Source organism: Zootoca vivipara, chromosome 15 (assembly GCF_963506605.1).
Source record: "Zootoca vivipara chromosome 15, rZooViv1.1, whole genome shotgun sequence".
NCBI classification, from domain to species: domain Eukaryota; kingdom Metazoa; phylum Chordata; class Lepidosauria; order Squamata; family Lacertidae; genus Zootoca; species Zootoca vivipara.
The window spans coordinates 37,381,569-37,399,605 of record NC_083290.1 but is presented as its reverse complement, the minus strand read 5'-3'; the positions used below and the strand labels follow the sequence as shown (position 1 = coordinate 37,399,605).

The window sequence follows — 18,037 nt, the reverse complement described above, 5'->3', positions numbered from 1 at the left end:
TGGTGCACATGCCCCCCCCCAATCATGTTATCGTTACAATAACTTTGCGAGGTAGGTTTGGTGGCCAGCAACTGGTCTCAAAATCACCAAGTGAGCTTCATAGCTGAGAGGGGATTCGAACTCTGCCCTCCCAGGTCCTAGTCCAACATTCTATCAGCTACACTGCCCTGGTTCTCAAGGATGTAACAGCCGGAGGTGAAATAATGGGTTCCTGGTAACTGCACTTACCCATTGGCTGAACTGCTGTGATGTCAGAGTCATCACAGGAAGTGGGCAGGTGAGAAGGCTTGGAGAGCAGTAGGAATAGCAGCCAATAATAGGAAGCCAGAATATCTGAGCACAAACAAGGGCAGGAATTGAAAAGAGATGGCAGTGGCCAGAGATGGCTCAGTCATTATGCGGACTAAAACAGCTACCTCAAGCAGTAGAAGCCCCCAAGGCAGCTCCTCGTCATTTCCACAGAAGTGGCGCTGGTATTGGCTGAAATTGTGCGATTTGGAAAGATCTCACCCCTAACTGGCACTGATGCTGTTACTGCTACTCTGCCGGCAGGGGAGGTGGCAGTAGAGAAGTGGTCCCGGTGGCATCAGGTATCATGGTGGCAGCAGGGCAAGGCGGTTCTTCCCTTTTCACCTTAAGTGGCAAAACAGGACGTGCAGCCCCTAGTGGTAGCAGGGACAATGGAGAACAGGGCTGCTAAAGTGTCAGCAAGGTAGGGCTGGCATGGGCTGAGTTCTATCTTTTGTAATTTATTTCAGTATTTTGAAACTGCAGTTTTCCATCCAAAGAGATCATCAAAGTGACACGGATTTACAAAAAAAAAAAGCAAAAAAAAAAAGCAGTAATAATTGAACTCTGACTTTTTAATTAATTCAGCAAAGCTACTTATTTCCCAGCAAAGCTGCAAATTCCATTCTTTGATTAGTCTTGTGCCATAGACAGACTCCAACTCCACCCACCCAGCACACTGGCAGCCCATGGACTATCGATTTATCCAAAAGCAAACTCGTGCACTGCGTTTCTGACTTCATTCCTATTGCAATTAGCTCCTCTTTCCCGCCCGCACCACACCTCTCTTTTAATCATGGATATGCTAAAGGAAGTCTGCAGAGATACTGAGGCAAATCCCTCACCATCAGAATTGCACTTATCGCTAGCAGCATTTTACCCATCCTCCATCTGAGCCTGCCAATCCAAGCCCAATCCTGACAGTGCTGTGATTCTCGCAACAGGTCTGCTGGGTTGATGGCACCACGCTGACTTAGTGCACTCGCATGAATCTGACCCTGCCTTGGTCCCAGCCCTGCCCAGGTCAGTTTGGGGAGGGCAGCTCGACCACACTGCATGCCTCACTATTGCTTGAACAAGTCCACCTTCCGCTGCTGCCAGTGGTGGACCTTCACATCTCAAATTTCAGCGGCACCCTGTGTGATGCCAAACTCCAGCACGACTCCCGCCTTTCACCTTCCAATGAATGAACTTCACAGTTGTGGTGCCTGCTGCAGCACCCCAGAAGCTCCGCACCCGGTGCAGTCATTCTCCTGTAGAACCCCTTTGCTGCTGCAATCCATTCCCAATCCACATACCTATACAGAGTGCAAGGCAAGTGGAAAATGCTGCTCTCTGTTGCCACTGCTCACATCTCAGAGAGGACATGTGAGAAGGCACTGGTAGCAAAGAGGAGAGGAGAGAACTAGAGGGGTTGCAGTGGTCCCTTGGAAAGTAGGGGAAAAGGTAAAGGACCCCTGGATGGATAGGTGCAGTCAAAGGCGACCTCTGCAAGGGAGCCGGCATTTGTCCACAGACAGCTTTCCGGGTCATGTGGCCAGCAGGACTAAACCAATTCTGGCGCAACAGAACATCACGGCAGAAGCCAGAGCGCACGGAAACGCCGTTTACCTTTCCGCCACAGCAGTACCTATTGATCTACTTGCGCTGGTGTGTTTTTGAACTGCTAGGTTGGCAGGATCTGGGACAGAGGAACGGGAGCTCACGCTGTCACGGGGATTCGAACCGCCAACCTTCCAATCGGCAAGCCCAAGAGGCTCAGTGGTTTAGACCAATACATATCCCTAAGGCCGGCCCAACCCAGCAGTCTGACAACTGTACTATATTATCTCCTGTTGGATCTCACATAGTAAAAGCCACTTTTAGGAGCAAGTCCTAATACAGCAAGCTCAAAGGCTGGGCTGGCAAATTTCAGGCTCTGTGACCTGGAGACTCTCAAACTCAAACTCTGGCAAAGATGGATGCCCTTATCCTTTTGGCTATGTAATCTATGTCTCAATATAAATAAATAAAAGCAACATCAAGCTGTGCCACTAAAAGGACCATGCAGCATCAATTGCCAGAACAAGTGGATTCATCTCTCTGATGATTAGATGCCCGCAGGCTGAAATACCTGTACTAGCAATTTGGATGTGGATAATTAAAAAGCAGAGTCTTATTAGAATTTCTTAAAGCTAATTATTAATTGAAACTAAAATGTCTTTTAAAGCCTCATCTTAGCAACGAGATTAAAGAACTAGGGTTTTTCCTTTAAAGAAGCAAAGTTTGAAATACTGTGACTATCTAACAGCATAGTCTGCTGCTAGCAACAGCTTCCAGGACAGCGGTTGCTTTTGATATAGATACCACAAAATGATGTCTTGCATTAGAGTACAATCCAAGAATATGCAATACAGTGTACCCAATACAAGGATTCCTCTAGAAACCAATTATATTTATCTTATGCATTATCTATATATTCAAATAATCCTCTTGACATAGCCCAGGGGTGTGTGAATGTTAAGGACAATAAAGCTATTACCCGTGTGTGTGTGTGTGTGTGTGTGTGTGTGTGTGTGTGTGTGTGTATATATATATATATATATATATATATATATATATATATATATATTTACAGCATTATCAGCTTGCAATAAGTACAGCTGTTACTCAAGATATGCTTTTTCTTTAGGTGAGCCAAAACTTCTTTAATGTGCATTTTAAACAAACATCACACAGCTACAGTTATGAAATCTGGATAAGAGCAAGCACAAACAAGGTCCTTCCTCTGGCTACAAACGAGGAGGAGAGGAAAGATAGGGATTCTAAGGCTTCACCCAGGCTTGTTCCTCAATGTGAACACAACACAAAACCATGGTTTGATCATGCTGTGTGTGAACTATTGGAATTATTCAAATGTGTGGTGCCCTGGGTAAAATTGCCCAGTTTGTGCTATGAGCCACTCCTAAAATAGGGACGAATAGTAAGAAGGCTTTCTCATGTTTTTTCTGATATATATTTCAGTCTAAAGCTGCAAAAAAGTAAAATCTGTTGGAAGATGACACTATTAAAATGATGTATTTTTCTTCCCCATAATCTGTCAGTCATCTTATTTCCTACACCCTTTTAAGAAATGTGACAATTTTTAATTGCATGTTCTTCCTTACTATTATCTTTTCAAAGGTGTGTGTTTTCTCTAAGATAATCTTATATTCACATTATTTTTTTCCAAGACACAGAGTTGCCTAGCAATCTGGGAAAGTGGAAGGTGGGTTGGTTTTGTGTGTGTGTGTGTGTGTGTGTGTGTGTGTGTAGGGGGAGTAATAACAACACAGGCCTGTGAGATTACAAGGCAGCAGAACCGTTAAATTGGTTTGCAATACTTATCAAGATGTTTGTTCCTAAATGAGAAAGGATATAGGATTTGCTCGAAGCCTGATAAAATCTGTGGATCATTTCTCAACATCCTCCACAGCCTTACAAGCCCTTGCTTTGCAGATATGCCTTTATTGCAAAATGGAGTTCTTCCATTTAGCTTCATTAGGTGCCAGACAACTAATAAGGGAGTCAGACTACGGTGCTGTGAACTGCTTGCCTAACATTTCATGACTGTTCCCAACTTAACATGGGGCAGCAAGCTATGCAGAGCCATTCTCAAATAAAAAGCCAGCAAAACATCGGAAGGCATCTACTATAGTTCTCTAAGACAGCAATCCTAAAGACTATTGATTCTGAGTTAATACACTTTCACTGCACATTTAACATATTTAGCTATCACAAGACCTATTTGGGCATACAAGTGACATAGAGGAGATAAGGATGCAGGGCATATGAATGAGTCTTGGTCCCACCCTTAATGTCCCCATCATGCAGGAGTGCCAGCTCAAGGGCACCCTTATGTTTTGGGGGTCAGAATGCGTCCCCCATGTCCAAGTAGCACAGAGGCTCCTTCACCTCCTCCACCTGCCATGGAGGGGAGGGAGAGTTGAAGCAGCCTCCTGCTGGTGGCAGAGTCAGGAGGAGGAGCCACCAGCCATTGAAGCTGTGCAGTAACTGTGTTTAGCTCCACCCCAGCTCCTCCCAACATCATGACATCACATGCACAATGTCAGGACATCGCATGCACTCCATTGCTCCTTAAATCGCTCTCGTAAGCTGGCACCTCTGCCACCACGTGTATACCATCCTTCTCTTCCCTTCTTGAGCAGGTGGGACAGAAGGGGGCTTCTGTGTGTGTTTGCATGGACAATGACAACTGTGGTCAGCTGAAGACAGAAGCCCCTCTTCACACGTTCACTTTCAATGCCAAAAGAGAGTTTTATCTTAATTAAAGTCAGGCATTATAACTCCCTCATGTAAGAACAGCAGAAGAGCCCCTTGGAGCTAGCCAAAGGCCCAACTAGTCCAGCATCCTGATCACAGAGGCCAGACAGATGCCCAAAGGCAGGACTTGAATGCAATAGCTGTGATTCCCAGCACCAGGTATTCAGAGGCAAACTACATTTGACAGGGAAAGTCTTACACATCCATCGTGTCTGGGGAGCCATTGGTAGCCTTATTAACAGAACCACAACTTCCAGAGTACTATAGTTATAATAATAATATAATAATTTATTATTTATACCCCACCCATCTGGCTGGGTTTCCCCAGCCACTCTGGGCAGCTTCCAACCGAATATTAAAAATAATACAGCATCAAACATTAAAAACTTCCCTAAACAGGCCACCTTCAGTTGTCTTTTAAAAGTAAAATAGTTGCTTATTGCCTTGACATCTGGTGGGAGGGCGTTCCACAGGGCAGGCGCCACTACCAAGAAGGCCCTCTGTCTGGTTCCCTGTAACCTCAGCGAGGGAACCGCCAGAAGTCCCTCGGCACTGGACCTCAATGTCCGGGTAGAATGATGGGGGTGGAGATGCTCCTTCAAGTATACAGGATAGTTTAACCATCACCCCCTCTTTGTAGGGAACTATAGGAATTGGAACTTTGTGAGGAGAATATCTATTTACTAAAAACTCTCAGCACCCTTAAAGGTAAAGGGTAAAGGGACCCCTGACCATTAGGTCCAGTCGTGACCGACTCTGGGGTTGCGCGCTCATCTCACATTATTGGCCGAGGGAGCCGGCGTATAGCTTCCAGGTCATGTGGCCAGCATGACAAAGCCACTGCTGGCGAACCAGAGCAACACATGGAAACGCCGTTTACCTTCCCGCTGTAGCGGTTCCTATTTATCTACTTGCAACTGCTAGGTTGGCAGGAGCTGGGACCAAGCAACGGGAGCTCACCCCGTCACAGGGATTCGAACCGCTGACCTTCTGATCAGCAAGTCCTAGGCTCAGTGGTTTAACCCACAGAGCCACCTGGGTCCCTCCTCAGCACCCTTAGCAAACTACAAAACCCAGGATTCTTTGGTGGAATCTGTTTAAAGTGACAGAATACTGTTTTAAATGTATAGTGCAAATGGGGCCAAAGATTGGGGGCGGGGGTAGGGGAACGGAAAATGGAGAAAGCCATCTGTAGACCTAAAATACTGTACAAGTGAACAGGGATAATGATAATTCATTCAGTGCCAAACAGAATTTCTTCCTTACCTGTACTTTCATCCATGCTCTCCTCAGAGACATGCTCATTTTGGTGCACCCATTCCCCATTGCACTTGAAGAAGATTTGCATTGCAGGCACAGCTCGGCAGCGCAACACAATAGGGTTGCTTTTGATTATATACGCATCGTCTGGCTCTTGCAGAAAATGGGGCAGTGTCCCAGGAGCAGACGGGATGGACTCTGGGAGGGTTTCACCATTGTCATTGCCTGCAAATGGAAAAGAAAGGAAATGTCACACATGAAGGAATATTGGTGAAATACAAATTAGATCATGGCCCAAATAGGATGCTTGGACCTGGGTGTTGTTTACAACATTCGTGATACATTTGGCCAGCAGCAGCAGCTAACATGACAAGGTCTGAAAGCAAATGATGCAGCAACTTTGCTGAATCTCAGCAGGACGGATCTGATCAGTGACAGGATAGGAAGCATGCATGGTACTTTCAGTTCCATTTAAGAAAGGAAATATGATTATTCTGATGATTTAACTAACTAACTAACTAACTAGTGAATTGAGACAATGGGGACACATCTAGAACATCTATGAGTAGGCAGTTCAGTGAGTGTGCTCACAAATCAGAAGAATTTGCAGCAGCCTGCCCCAAGCTGTTGCCTTCCAGGTGTTTTGGACTAGAACTTCCACCAGCCTTAATCAGCACCCCCAGTGCTCAGGAATGATGGGACTTGTAGTCTAAAGCCATCTGGAAAGCACCAGCTTGGGGAAGGCTGACCTACAGCCATCCAACGGTGCAAATTTTTGTGCAGTAAGATTAAAGACATGTAGCACAAAGGAACAGAGTGAAATTCTAGCCCAAGGGGAATGCAAGAAAGCAAGATTGCTGCCCACATGATGGAAGTATCATATTAAGAATAAAATATGCATCATTACTTATGTGAAATATTCACTGAAATGGAAAACACTGATATAGTATCAGCATCCACCAAGACTCTGACAGGTATCCCCATTTTACAGAACGGAGCAGAGGCTTCATATAAAAATTGCTCCAACATCTCACAGGACAACCCTTTGAAGGAAAAGCTAGAAGGACCCTGCAGCAGAGTCCAGTTGCCTGAAGAGAACATAATCCAGCCTGCAACTGTGACATAAGTAGGAACTAATTAAACATATGCAACAACTGAAGGGGGTGAGTCAACCCACATAGGTCATTGCAATTAAGCGTGTTGAAGGTATGAGAGCTGCTGAGGGATTGTGGTGTTCCAGGCCCATTAAAGTTATCATTAAAATAAATATAATAATAATAATAATAATAATAATAATAATCATATTTAAGTCACTATCCCTTCTAGAATTAACATGATCAAACATAATGTGAAAGCACCACTCAAAACAAGTGCTCGGTAAGCCAGTGGGTGAAGTTAGAGCAGGTGGACCAGATATTTGCCTCTCCCGCCCTACATAGGTCACTTTGACTGACAGCCAAGTTCAGAGATTTACTCATAAAAACAGCAGAGAAGCATTTATCTGCACTGGTTGCATGGGAACAGGACAGACACATGAAACAGTTTTGCCACTGTCACACTGTGTTTTGCCCACTGGATCACAATTAAGTTAGTCATTGGTAAAGAAGGCAGCCAATGCGTTCTCTTAAAGTCTCCCAAGTACTTTTGCTTTAACGAAAACACGTGCATACATTTTTTAAGATGGAGCTGCAGGGACATTTCATATGATTTAAATTGCACTCACACACCCCTTAATGTATTGTTAAAATGATGCAGTTCACCCATTTATGACATGTCAACCGACAGTAAATATTACATCCCTGTAGGCTTTATTAAATCCATGCATTAGAAGGAACAAAAGGCATTAAAACATTTTATGCGAGAATAGAACTCCCTACTTCCATCGGTGCCTTGAGCGATGTCAAAGTTGTACATTTCGACTTCTACTTATGGAGTTTAATAGCCCGTGAAAAAAGGGTGGAATATTCACCCCAAAAAATGTAATCACCTAATCATAGAATATTAGAAAGGGCCCAACGGGGCATTATAGTTCATCCAGAACCCAAAGGGCTTCTTGTTATCTAAAGCATCTTTTACATCACCACCACCATGATCTGTGCAGATTTGCCATTTCATTAAGAGCACTGCAGAGTAGAATTTCAGCTGAAAAGAAGCTCCGATATGATTTGCTTAGTTCTACACACAGAGATACAGACACAGACACACACACCATTTGGGTGGTGTCTGGGGCACAAAACCTGGTAGACACTAGCTAGGCAGATTAAAATGATGGATGTTCTGTCAATCAGTATGTGTACATAAGAGAGCAGAGGCAGAGCAACAGTAGCAAGAAGAAAATGAACCCACTCAGGTGAAGTGGCTCAGATGAAGCAGGTGGGAGAGCTAGCTAATAGTCCATCCCTCTCCCCACAAAAGAAAATAAATACATAAATCTGGAACCAGCACAGATACCTTGTGGCATCTCTGTAATAACAGATCCAGTGAGAGATTTTACTTTCTTGGGCTCCTTGATCACTGCAGATGGTGACAGCAGTCACGAAATTAAAAGACGCCTGCTTCTTGGGAGAAAAGCAATGACAAACCTAGACAGCATCTTAAAAAGCAGAGGCATCACCTTGCCTACAAAGGTCCGTATAGTTAAAGCTATGGTTTCCCCAGTAGTGATGTATGGAAGTGAGAGCTGGACCATAAAGAAGGCTGATCGCCGAAGAATTGATGCTTTTGAATTATGGTGCTGGAGGAGACTCTTGAGAGTCCCATGGACTGCAAGAAGACCAAACCTATCCATTCTTAAGGAAATCAGCCCTGAGTGCTCACTGGAAGGACAGATCGTGAAGCTGAGGCTCCAATACTTTGGCCACCTCATGAGAAGAGAAGAATCCTTGGGAAAGACCCTGATGTTGGGAAAGATTGAGGGCACAAGGAGAAGGGGACGACAGGGGACAAGATGGTTGGACAGTGTTCTCGAAGCTACGAACAGGAGTTTGACCAAACTGTGGGAGGCAGTGCAAGACAGGAGTGCCTGGCGTGCTATGGTCCATGGGGTCACGAAGAGTCGGACACGACAAAACGACTAAACAACAACAGATCCAGAGAATGTGCACTTTTAAAAATATACAGCCAACTATCGGCCTATCAATTTCTTCCCAAACTCGCTGATATGTGCCATTGTATGGAGTACAGCCCTTTATCTAAAGGAATCCTCCGTCTGAAGGGCTGTCTCACCCACAAGTTCAATATGAAAATACAAAAGCCTAAGAAGGGAAAGCCAGGGGGACCTTCATGTTGCTCATCCAACAGTTAGCAGCACCTGGGCAGCAAACCGAACAGGCACACATGGGTTACCTGGCCCCAGCCTTCCCCATTATGGCGGCATGTGTTGTAACTCTATTTAAATCACAGTTATCGTTTCTAAATTTGCATACATGCACAAATGAGCAGATGCCAATGTTATGCAAATCTGTATCATTTTGGGGAGGGCGATGCGCTTCCTCTCGAATTAAATTAAGCCACTTCCTGGTTGACATCACCAAAGCAACCCTTGAATGGTAAAGAAAATAAAACATTGTGTGTGTGTTTGACAAAATTGTTTAGCATGAAGTGGGGCTCTGGAACATTTCTGCTTGCAAATTATTAGCACTTTTCATGTTTATACCCCTCATTTTTCAAGATGGAGGCTATTCGTAGCTTCAGGGAAAAAGCGTAATGCCGCAATGAATGACAAGACCCAACAATCAAACATATTGTGTGCTGTTGTTTTCGTTTGCATTCTTGGGAAATTACCTTTCAGAAAGTGTTTTGTGTTTTATGCCCCATGCGCTCACGTGGTAGGTCCTCTAATTCTTTTTATGACAGTAATGAAAAGAAGAGGGGAGAGAGTTGGAAAGAAACACGAATGCAGCGTTTGTCATTTTTCAAAGCCCTGATAGCAGCAGAAGCAACAAATCTTTACAAATTTTAAACAAAATGAAAATATAATTAAAAACTCCCCCCTGGAAAAAAAACAAGTTTCCTTCTTTTAGAAGAAGATAGTTTGAATGATGTTAATCCTTTCCACTACAGAAGACACATTTTAAATTAAAATAAGATTTCTTTAAAAACTGAGTTAAACACCCTCTTATGGAAATAAACAGCCTTAGCCATGTTATAGCAGGTGCCGGATATACCATTAGCAAAGTGCTACATTCTAAATTTTTCAGGTTTTATAGACTGCGATTTGGTAGCTTTTTACCATTTATACAGCCCTATAAAACCAAACAGCGTATTATTGTAGAAAATATGCCTTGGGAAGTACCTGAAAGCAAGAAAGGAAGGTTTTTTGGTCGTAACAAAACTAATATCTTACTTGCCTAGAAATGTTCTTTGGAGCAACATGCACATTTCCAAGTATAAAAACAGGAAGGTAATGAAAAGTGAACAAGGATCTAGATCTTGTTTGTGAGCTCAGACTGTTTTCTGAAGAAATCAGGGATATGGGGATCACATTTGCAAGCAGACCAACAACTGGAGATGGACATTGCAATTTTTTACCATGAGCACAAACTGTTTATCACCTTCTATACAAATGGTTGTCTGGGATAGGAACTTATTACATTATTTGGATGATACTTTGTATGTATTGCCTAAACTCCATCTTTGGGGTTAGGATGTAGTATTTTAGTTTATACAGTGGAACCTCGGTTTATGAACACCTCGTTTTATGAATTTTCGGTTTATGAACGCCGCGGACCCATCTGGAACGGATTAATTCATTTTCCATTACTTTCAATGGGAAAGTTTGCTTCAGTTTATGAACACTTTAGTTTATGAACAGACTTCCGGAACCAATTGTGTTCATAAACCGAGGTACCACTGTATGTGTATGGTGTTGTTATACAGTCGTACCTTGGAAGTCAAATGGAATCTATTCTGGAAGTCCATTCAACTTCCAAAACATTTGACTTCCAAGGCATGGCTTCTGATTGGCTGCAGGAGCTTCCTTTGGCCAACCGGAAGCCGTGAAAGCCCCACCGGATGTTCGGCTTCGAAAATAACATTCGTAAACTCACTTTCGGGTTTGCGGCGTTCAGGAGCCAAAAAGTTTGACTGCTAAGGCGTTCATAGACCAAGGTACAACTGTATATTGTAGGATTCTAATAAAAACAACAGCAAGAACATTCATATATTTGGAACATACAAAGAACTTGCTGGATCAGGCCAATGGTCCACCTACTTCAGCAACCTCTTCTTATAAGGTTATATCCAGTTTTAGCCATACTCAGAGTAGACTAATTGAAATTAATGGAAACAGCTAACTCTTGATGGGTATTTAGTAGGACACAAGCCATATGGGAAGTCCAAAAACAGGACCAATCCTGCTCAGCATTGTCTACGCATATGGTTTCCAGCTATATGCATAACACCTAGGCTGACATGTTCTCCCTCTCCTCCGTTTGTGTGATTACAAAGCGATTGAAAGCTTTGATTCTGTAAATAAGTGTTTTTAGTGCTTTCATTCTATAACTGTGCTATTTTCAGGTTTGCATTTTTAAATATTCCACATTTCTGCATTACACCTGAATACGGATAACTATAGTTTGTTTTTGGAGCAATCCAGGAACAAACCATAGTTCCCTGTGACATGCAGAGGGTGGAGAAGGATAGAGGTGGAGTTTGTTGTGCAAGTGTAAATCCTTGCACTAACAAAATGAATGCATTGGATATTCCCCCATAGTGCTGTGCATGCATAGCTGGAAACAGTATTTTGAACTTGGGATGAGAAGAAATTTGGTTTTGTTCACATTTTAATATGAAACTACCTAGACAGCATCTTAAAAAGCAGAGACATCACCTTGCTGACAAAGGTCCGTATAGTTAAAGCTATGGTTTTCCCAGTAGTGACGTATGGAAGTGAGAGCTGGACCATCAAGAAGGCTGATCGCCGAAGGATTGATGCTTTTGAATTATGGTGCTGGAGGAGACTCTTGAGAGTCCCATGGACTGCAAGAAGATCAAACCTATCTATTCTGAAGGAAATCAGCCCTGAGTGCTCACTGAAAGGACAGATCGTGAAGCTGAGGCTCCAATAATATGGCCACCTCATGAGAAGAGAAGACTCCCTGGAAAAGACCCTGATGTTGGGAAAGATTGAGGGCACAAGGAGAAGGGGACGACAGAGGACGGGATGGTTGGACAGTGTTCTCGAAGTTACCAACATGAGTTTGACCAAACTGCGCAAGGCAGTGCAAGACAGGAGTGCCTGGCGTGCTCTGGTCCATGGGGTCACGAAGAGCCGGACACGATTAAGCGACTAAACAACAACAGCAAATCTAATTCACTCTTTTCAAAGCAATACAAAAAAGCTAAAATGCAGCTATCTTTTGAAATTTACACTCCTCTGAATTTGTGATGCAGTTCTCCAACCAAGTAATGTATACAAAAAGGTGTAATAAAAATATATAGACTATATTAGGGAAATGACTTGCAAAACATTGTAGATTAGGAAAACTGAGCACTAAAATTTGAGATCACAACCTTTTTTTTTTTTTTTTAAAGCAAACTGATGCAGAAATGAGCATTTAAGATTGAAAAAGAAATGCGAACTGAAGCTGACCGATTCGTCCATCCCTATTTACAACATCATCAGCACCTATGATTGGCAGCAGCATGAACCTCCTGGATTGGCCAGAGCTGTAAGAAATGCCCAGAATAGAGTCCTGTGGAGTTCAGTGGAGCTTACTGCTTAAAGTTAAGTGGGCACATGATTGCAGCCTCAGTCTTTTCACGTCAGTCACATCTTTGCTTGGTGGCACAGCCAGAGGCTCCTGGCTTTATATGCTAACGCTCAGCTTTATGTGAGCAGATTAGAGCAATGCTAAACTATGGCAGAGAAAGGCAAGCCCTACCCAAGGGTTAACTCACTGTAGGTTGCATAAGCAAATCACACAAGTGATTATTAGCATGGAAATCACATTCATTATTCAGATGGGGAAACACAATCAGATGGGCCTTGTCTGTGTGCTCTTAATCAGAAGAGCAGAGCCCCCCCCCTCCTGCTTTTGCATTAGGATTTCTTCTTGAAATTACTTAAGATGTTGATGAGAGCTGGAGATTTGATGTCCACACAAATCCCTAATACCTTTGTACCTTTAATACATGGATTTACTAAAGCCTACAGGGACATGGTATTTAGCAAAGATTGACAATAAAGGAAACAGCAAGAGCGGTCAGCAGTAGAACATGCATGCTGATTTGTTCCACGGCTTATAAAGGCAGCAAAGCCTTACAATATTTGTGGCGTGGGGGCACTTATTACTTGTTTAGTACACTGAAAAAGTAAGTTGGGATTTGCATGAATTCAACATGAACGTAATTTCAAAGGGCTCTGCCATAACTCGTCACTGCATGTGTTCTTTTACAAGTTATGATGCACTTAGGTTAACCCCATACAGATGCTCTGTGTGATGAGCAAACCCCTTCTGGTGTACCTATATTTCCACCTGTTGGCAGGATGGTAAAGACTCATTGGGGTCACCCACCCCAATGCAATATAAATACAAACAAACAAACAAACAAACAAAAACGTTTATTGTGAGGACCATGCCTGTACACAAATATCAACACAACAATAATTAAAAATGTTAAAATTCATTACATACTATCCCAATAAAACCTTCATCCCACAAAACAGGAAGAGAAGGAAAAAAAGCAACGAGTAAAACAGACGGTGAAGGGGTCTTTACTTTATCATCCATAAATCTTTCCCTGGCTTTCATGGCCTTCATCACAAAGACCGCTACCACATGGGTAATTCGTGGGTTAGCACCAACTAACAAAATTTTTACTCTATTTTAAGGATTGATTATAGAGTTGGGTATAATTTGCAGCATCGCGTCTCTAAAGCCTGAGTAAATGGGGCAATAGAGGAGGTAATGTATAAGATCCTCTTTAATTTTCATGAAGCAAGGGCATAAACGGTGTTCTGCTGGGATTTTTGTAAATCTATCGGTCAGGTATGCAGTTGGCAATGTTTGAAACCGGGCCATAGTGAAAGCTCCCCGAAGGGTGGGATCAGTGATATCCACCAGGTAGCTGGCACAGATTTTGACTGCTTTTACTCGGGGAAACCAGTAGGAAAACCCAGAATTTTTAATCTTCGTGGTGTCTAAAAAGGCGTCTTTTTCAAAGATCCATTCCCAAACTTTATCAGGGCTCCACAGTTTGAGAGTATTAAATTCGGGTAGATTGTATCGGGATACAATATCTAATAGGTTTTGACGCCAAGCAGTATTATGTTGTAAAGATACAAAGGCTTGTTTAGCCAATAAGGTGTTTGAGGCATCTGCGAGGTTGATGAAAAAACGCAGAAATCTTAAGTGGGCCCTGGCAGACACAGAAGGTAATCCTACTTCCACTCTTAAGAAGGCTGCCGGAGTACCCTGAGGGAGGCCTAGAATTCTTCTGAGATAAAATTTTTGGAAGATTTCAAGCCGTTCTAGCAGCTTCTGATTCCATCCCCAGAGTTCTACCCCATATAACATCTGGGGAATCACTTTTCCAACAAAAGCTTTTAGTGCCGGGATCACCAGTTGCCCTCCCCTCGAATAAAAAAAGCTGAGCAGAGCACTGATTGTCCTATGTGTTAGAAGGGTTACAGCCTTGAAGTGGGCAAGCCAGCTAGATGTAGCTTGGAAAGTGATACCAATATATATTTTTTTAAAGGACACTGTTCAATTATGTGTTCATCTAAAGACCATCTAAATGTGTGGCGATCTCTAGTAAACACCACAATTTTGGTTTTGTCACAATTTATCTTTAGAGAGTTTTGAGAACAATAAGCTGGGAGCCCCTCCAGCATGCTGTGTAGACCCCTCAATATAAATACAGAATTGGTGGCTATTCAAATTATAACAACTGAACTATTAAGCAGCTTATAAATACTTTTAAATGACAAAGCAGTAAATAACCCAGAGTCTGAACTTCCCACACAACTAGACGTACAGCATATCACCAGGAAGGGCAAGGCAGAATGCCTTGTGCTCCAAGGAACTGGATTATACCTATGCAATGTAAACAGATCATGTCTAGAACCAGGCTTGATTAGGGCCTGTTTGTGCATGTGGCTTGTTAAATGATGAGACACCGCTGGATGGATGTCAGGACTGAGTCATAGGCAGCAGTCAGAGATGAACCAGGAGCTGAGTCAGAGCCAAGGAACATGCAGAAGTATACCAGAACCAGATAAAACCTTGGCTGTGATGTAAAATTCATGCTCTACAGTCCTCGTACAATGAGGTACAGTGCCTAGTTTGGTGAGTAGGACCAGTCCCAGTGCTGAGAATAGGAACACAGCAAGCTGCCTTATACTGAGTCAGGCCATTGGGCCATCTACCTCATTACTGTCTACACTGACTGGCAGCCAGGGCTGTCTTAAGCATATGTGGAGCCAGGGTGCAAAGATCCACCCAGCACACACACACCCCCAAGGTTGCCCAGTCCCAGGCACGTAGGAGGGCAGAGCCGGCTGGCTGCCTCAGCATCTCGCTGCCTCAGTTGCCCCCGAACTCGCAGCGCAGAGCTGCCCACAGCAGAAGAGCCCATTGTGGCGCTCTGACTGATGGGCGGGCTCTTTCCCAGACTCAACTTTCGGGCCCCTGACTCTCGGTCTGGCGCCTCTGAGAGCTCGGCGCCCAGGTGCCCCGCACCCCTAGCGCCTATGGGTAAGACGGCCCTGCTGGCAGCAGCTCTCCAGGATTCCAGACTGGGAATATTCTGGAGACGTTGAAGATTGAACCTGGAACTGTCTACATACCAAGCAGATGTTCTACCACTGTGCCCTTCCCCATAAAAACACTTCTTTGCCTGGAAGATGCTTCCCGCCTGCAATTCTGATGACTCACAACTAGAGATAGACAGACCCATTGACGTCTGGTCCATTCCAAATCTCAGGGAGGACAGAACTGTCCTGTCTTGTTTCAAAGTGGATTTTAATGGGAAATGCTTAGCATTCCACCCAGAAACACATTATTCTTCTTCTTTTAGGACTTAGAAGGTAGTCTGAGGGTTGCACATGGCCTCTGTGCCAATATTCTTTTTAAAATTTAAAACTTCTAAAATAGGGAGTTGTGCGTGTGTGTATAGAAACAAGCTTACTGTGCAAAGGTAAAAAGGAAATGCATTTGTTGCTCCACCCATTTTTCCTGCCCATCACTCTCATGTGGTCCCTGGAAGACTGCCCAGAAGGGAATGTGGCCCTTAAGCAGAGAAAGGAATTCCACACCTGGATTAGGAAATGCAACCCTCTCCTTTTAAATAATAATAATAAAAATCACCTAAAAGATTTAGCCCTGTACCTAAGCTTTTAATTCTATGTGCCTAACAAGTTTTAAAATCTAAAATGCTCCGCAAAAGGCAAGCTTTGAGCAGTTGCGGCCACTGCTGTGCAAAAGGTTTAGCCAAGCAAGCTTGTTCATCATCATCATCATCATACAATAATAATACCTTTATTATCAATGTACAACCTGTGTGCAATGAAATTAACTGAGCCCCCCCAACACACCAACCCTGAAAGTCAGTTGCACTATATTATTTTCTGTTCAGCAGCCTGACAGCCCACGGATAGAGCCCAGCTCTAAGTATTGTACTACGGAGAATCTTGCTGTAATACAAGATAACTGGCTACAGCTTCGTAGGAACAAAATCTCTTCGATGTTGCAAATATTGTTTGGTTTGCCGAGAGTTCTCATTTATTGCTACCTAACAACCCTGAATAAGATCAGCCCTAGATCCTGCTCTCAATACAGTTACTGCTCAGGAAAAGAGAAGGGGGGAAAGGGGGGGTATCCAGCTAAGTAGAAAAGCCAGAGGCTGGGGAATGGAACATGTATTGATTTTCTCCTATCATTCTTTTTTGAAGCTTCACTGCAAACATTTGGCTTTTTGAGAGTCAAATCGGGAGGTGCCCCCCCCCCAGGTGGAGGAAGAAAAAGAAAACAAGCAGGCAAACAAACAAAAGAAAACACAAAACCCCTGCACCCCTGCTCATCCAAAATTCCAACAGAGACTTCCTTTCTTCTTTGACAATGCTTCATCAAACCAGAATCAAGCTTGTAGTCAGAGACTGAACCATGGATGCACTGTGAAACTGTTCTAAGAAACAATAAAAGTTCCAGGTCTAGTAGGCCAACATCTCACTCTACTTCCACAGAGGATCAGGCTATCAAAGTCTATTGTCCATTATGATCATGTTGTACCTCCACTGTCAGAGAGGTACCAGTTGCTGAAAATCACAAGTGGGGAGGGTCCTTAAGAGCTTGGGGCCAGTTTACCTGTGAGATACCCTTGCCCCACATGTGCCCCTTCGACTGCTTTGATCGGTGGAATTGGCACTACTACAGGTGTCACATAATAACTCAATTGCTTTAGTGAGCTTCCCATACCCATCCTGTTGGCCATCATGAGAAAAGGACATTGGACTAGATAGGCTTCCGGCCTGATCCTGCTGGACTCTTCTTACATTCTGCTCCAGAAGCCCTCACTCCATATTTACTCTTTGGGGTATGGATAACCCTGTTGATGGTCTGCATTAGCAGAATTCACCCCATCAATAAACCAGTGGATAAGTTACCATGCCGCCTGAATGCCATAGTGAAATGTCCACAGAATACATATTTTCTGAATGAGCAATTCATCATCTGCAAGGTTGGGTATAATATGAGTCTGCTTAGCAGACAGATTGTGTCCGAGGAATAGTCTGAAGATAGTGGGCAGTGGCAAATTTTGAAAGTGCAGGAGCATATTTATGATAGCCCCCAAAGCCACTCCCTAAACAAAAGTAAATAAATATATATTTTTTAAGAGACAGGCAGACAGCTGTGTTGATCCAAATGGCACACACTCACACCAAGGAGCAGGAGTACATAGCAATTGCAATTTTCACAGTGATGGAATAGTGAGCGGGCAAGGGGGGGGGGGTGTAGTGGCTTGGTCAGCATCTTGAACTTTGGCTGGGGAGACCTGGATTCATACCCCTGATAACATCAATGGTTCCCTGGGTAATCTTGGGCCAGACATTGTCGGAGCCAAGCAAACCTAACAAAAAGGGATCACGTGCCAGGTGAAATAGGTACCTTCCCTTGCATATTTGTAAACATAGCAAACACTATGGAGGTGCTCTGAGCTTCCAGCGCTCTCTTTTTCAAAGGAAACG

At 43.6% G+C, this 18,037-nt stretch overlaps 1 protein-coding gene across 2 annotated transcripts in view; it reads right to left on the bottom strand.

Moving 5' to 3' along the window:
• The window catches only part of UNC5D (unc-5 netrin receptor D), a 401,974-nt gene that overhangs the window by 205,128 nt on the left and 178,809 nt on the right, over positions 1–18,037 (bottom strand). For both annotated transcript variants that reach the window (XM_060268544.1, XM_035140077.2), the window contains exon 2: positions 5,857–6,075. In XM_060268544.1, the coding sequence (XP_060124527.1) occupies positions 5,857–6,075 (219 nt within the window). The remainder of the gene's footprint in view (positions 1–5,856; positions 6,076–18,037) is intronic.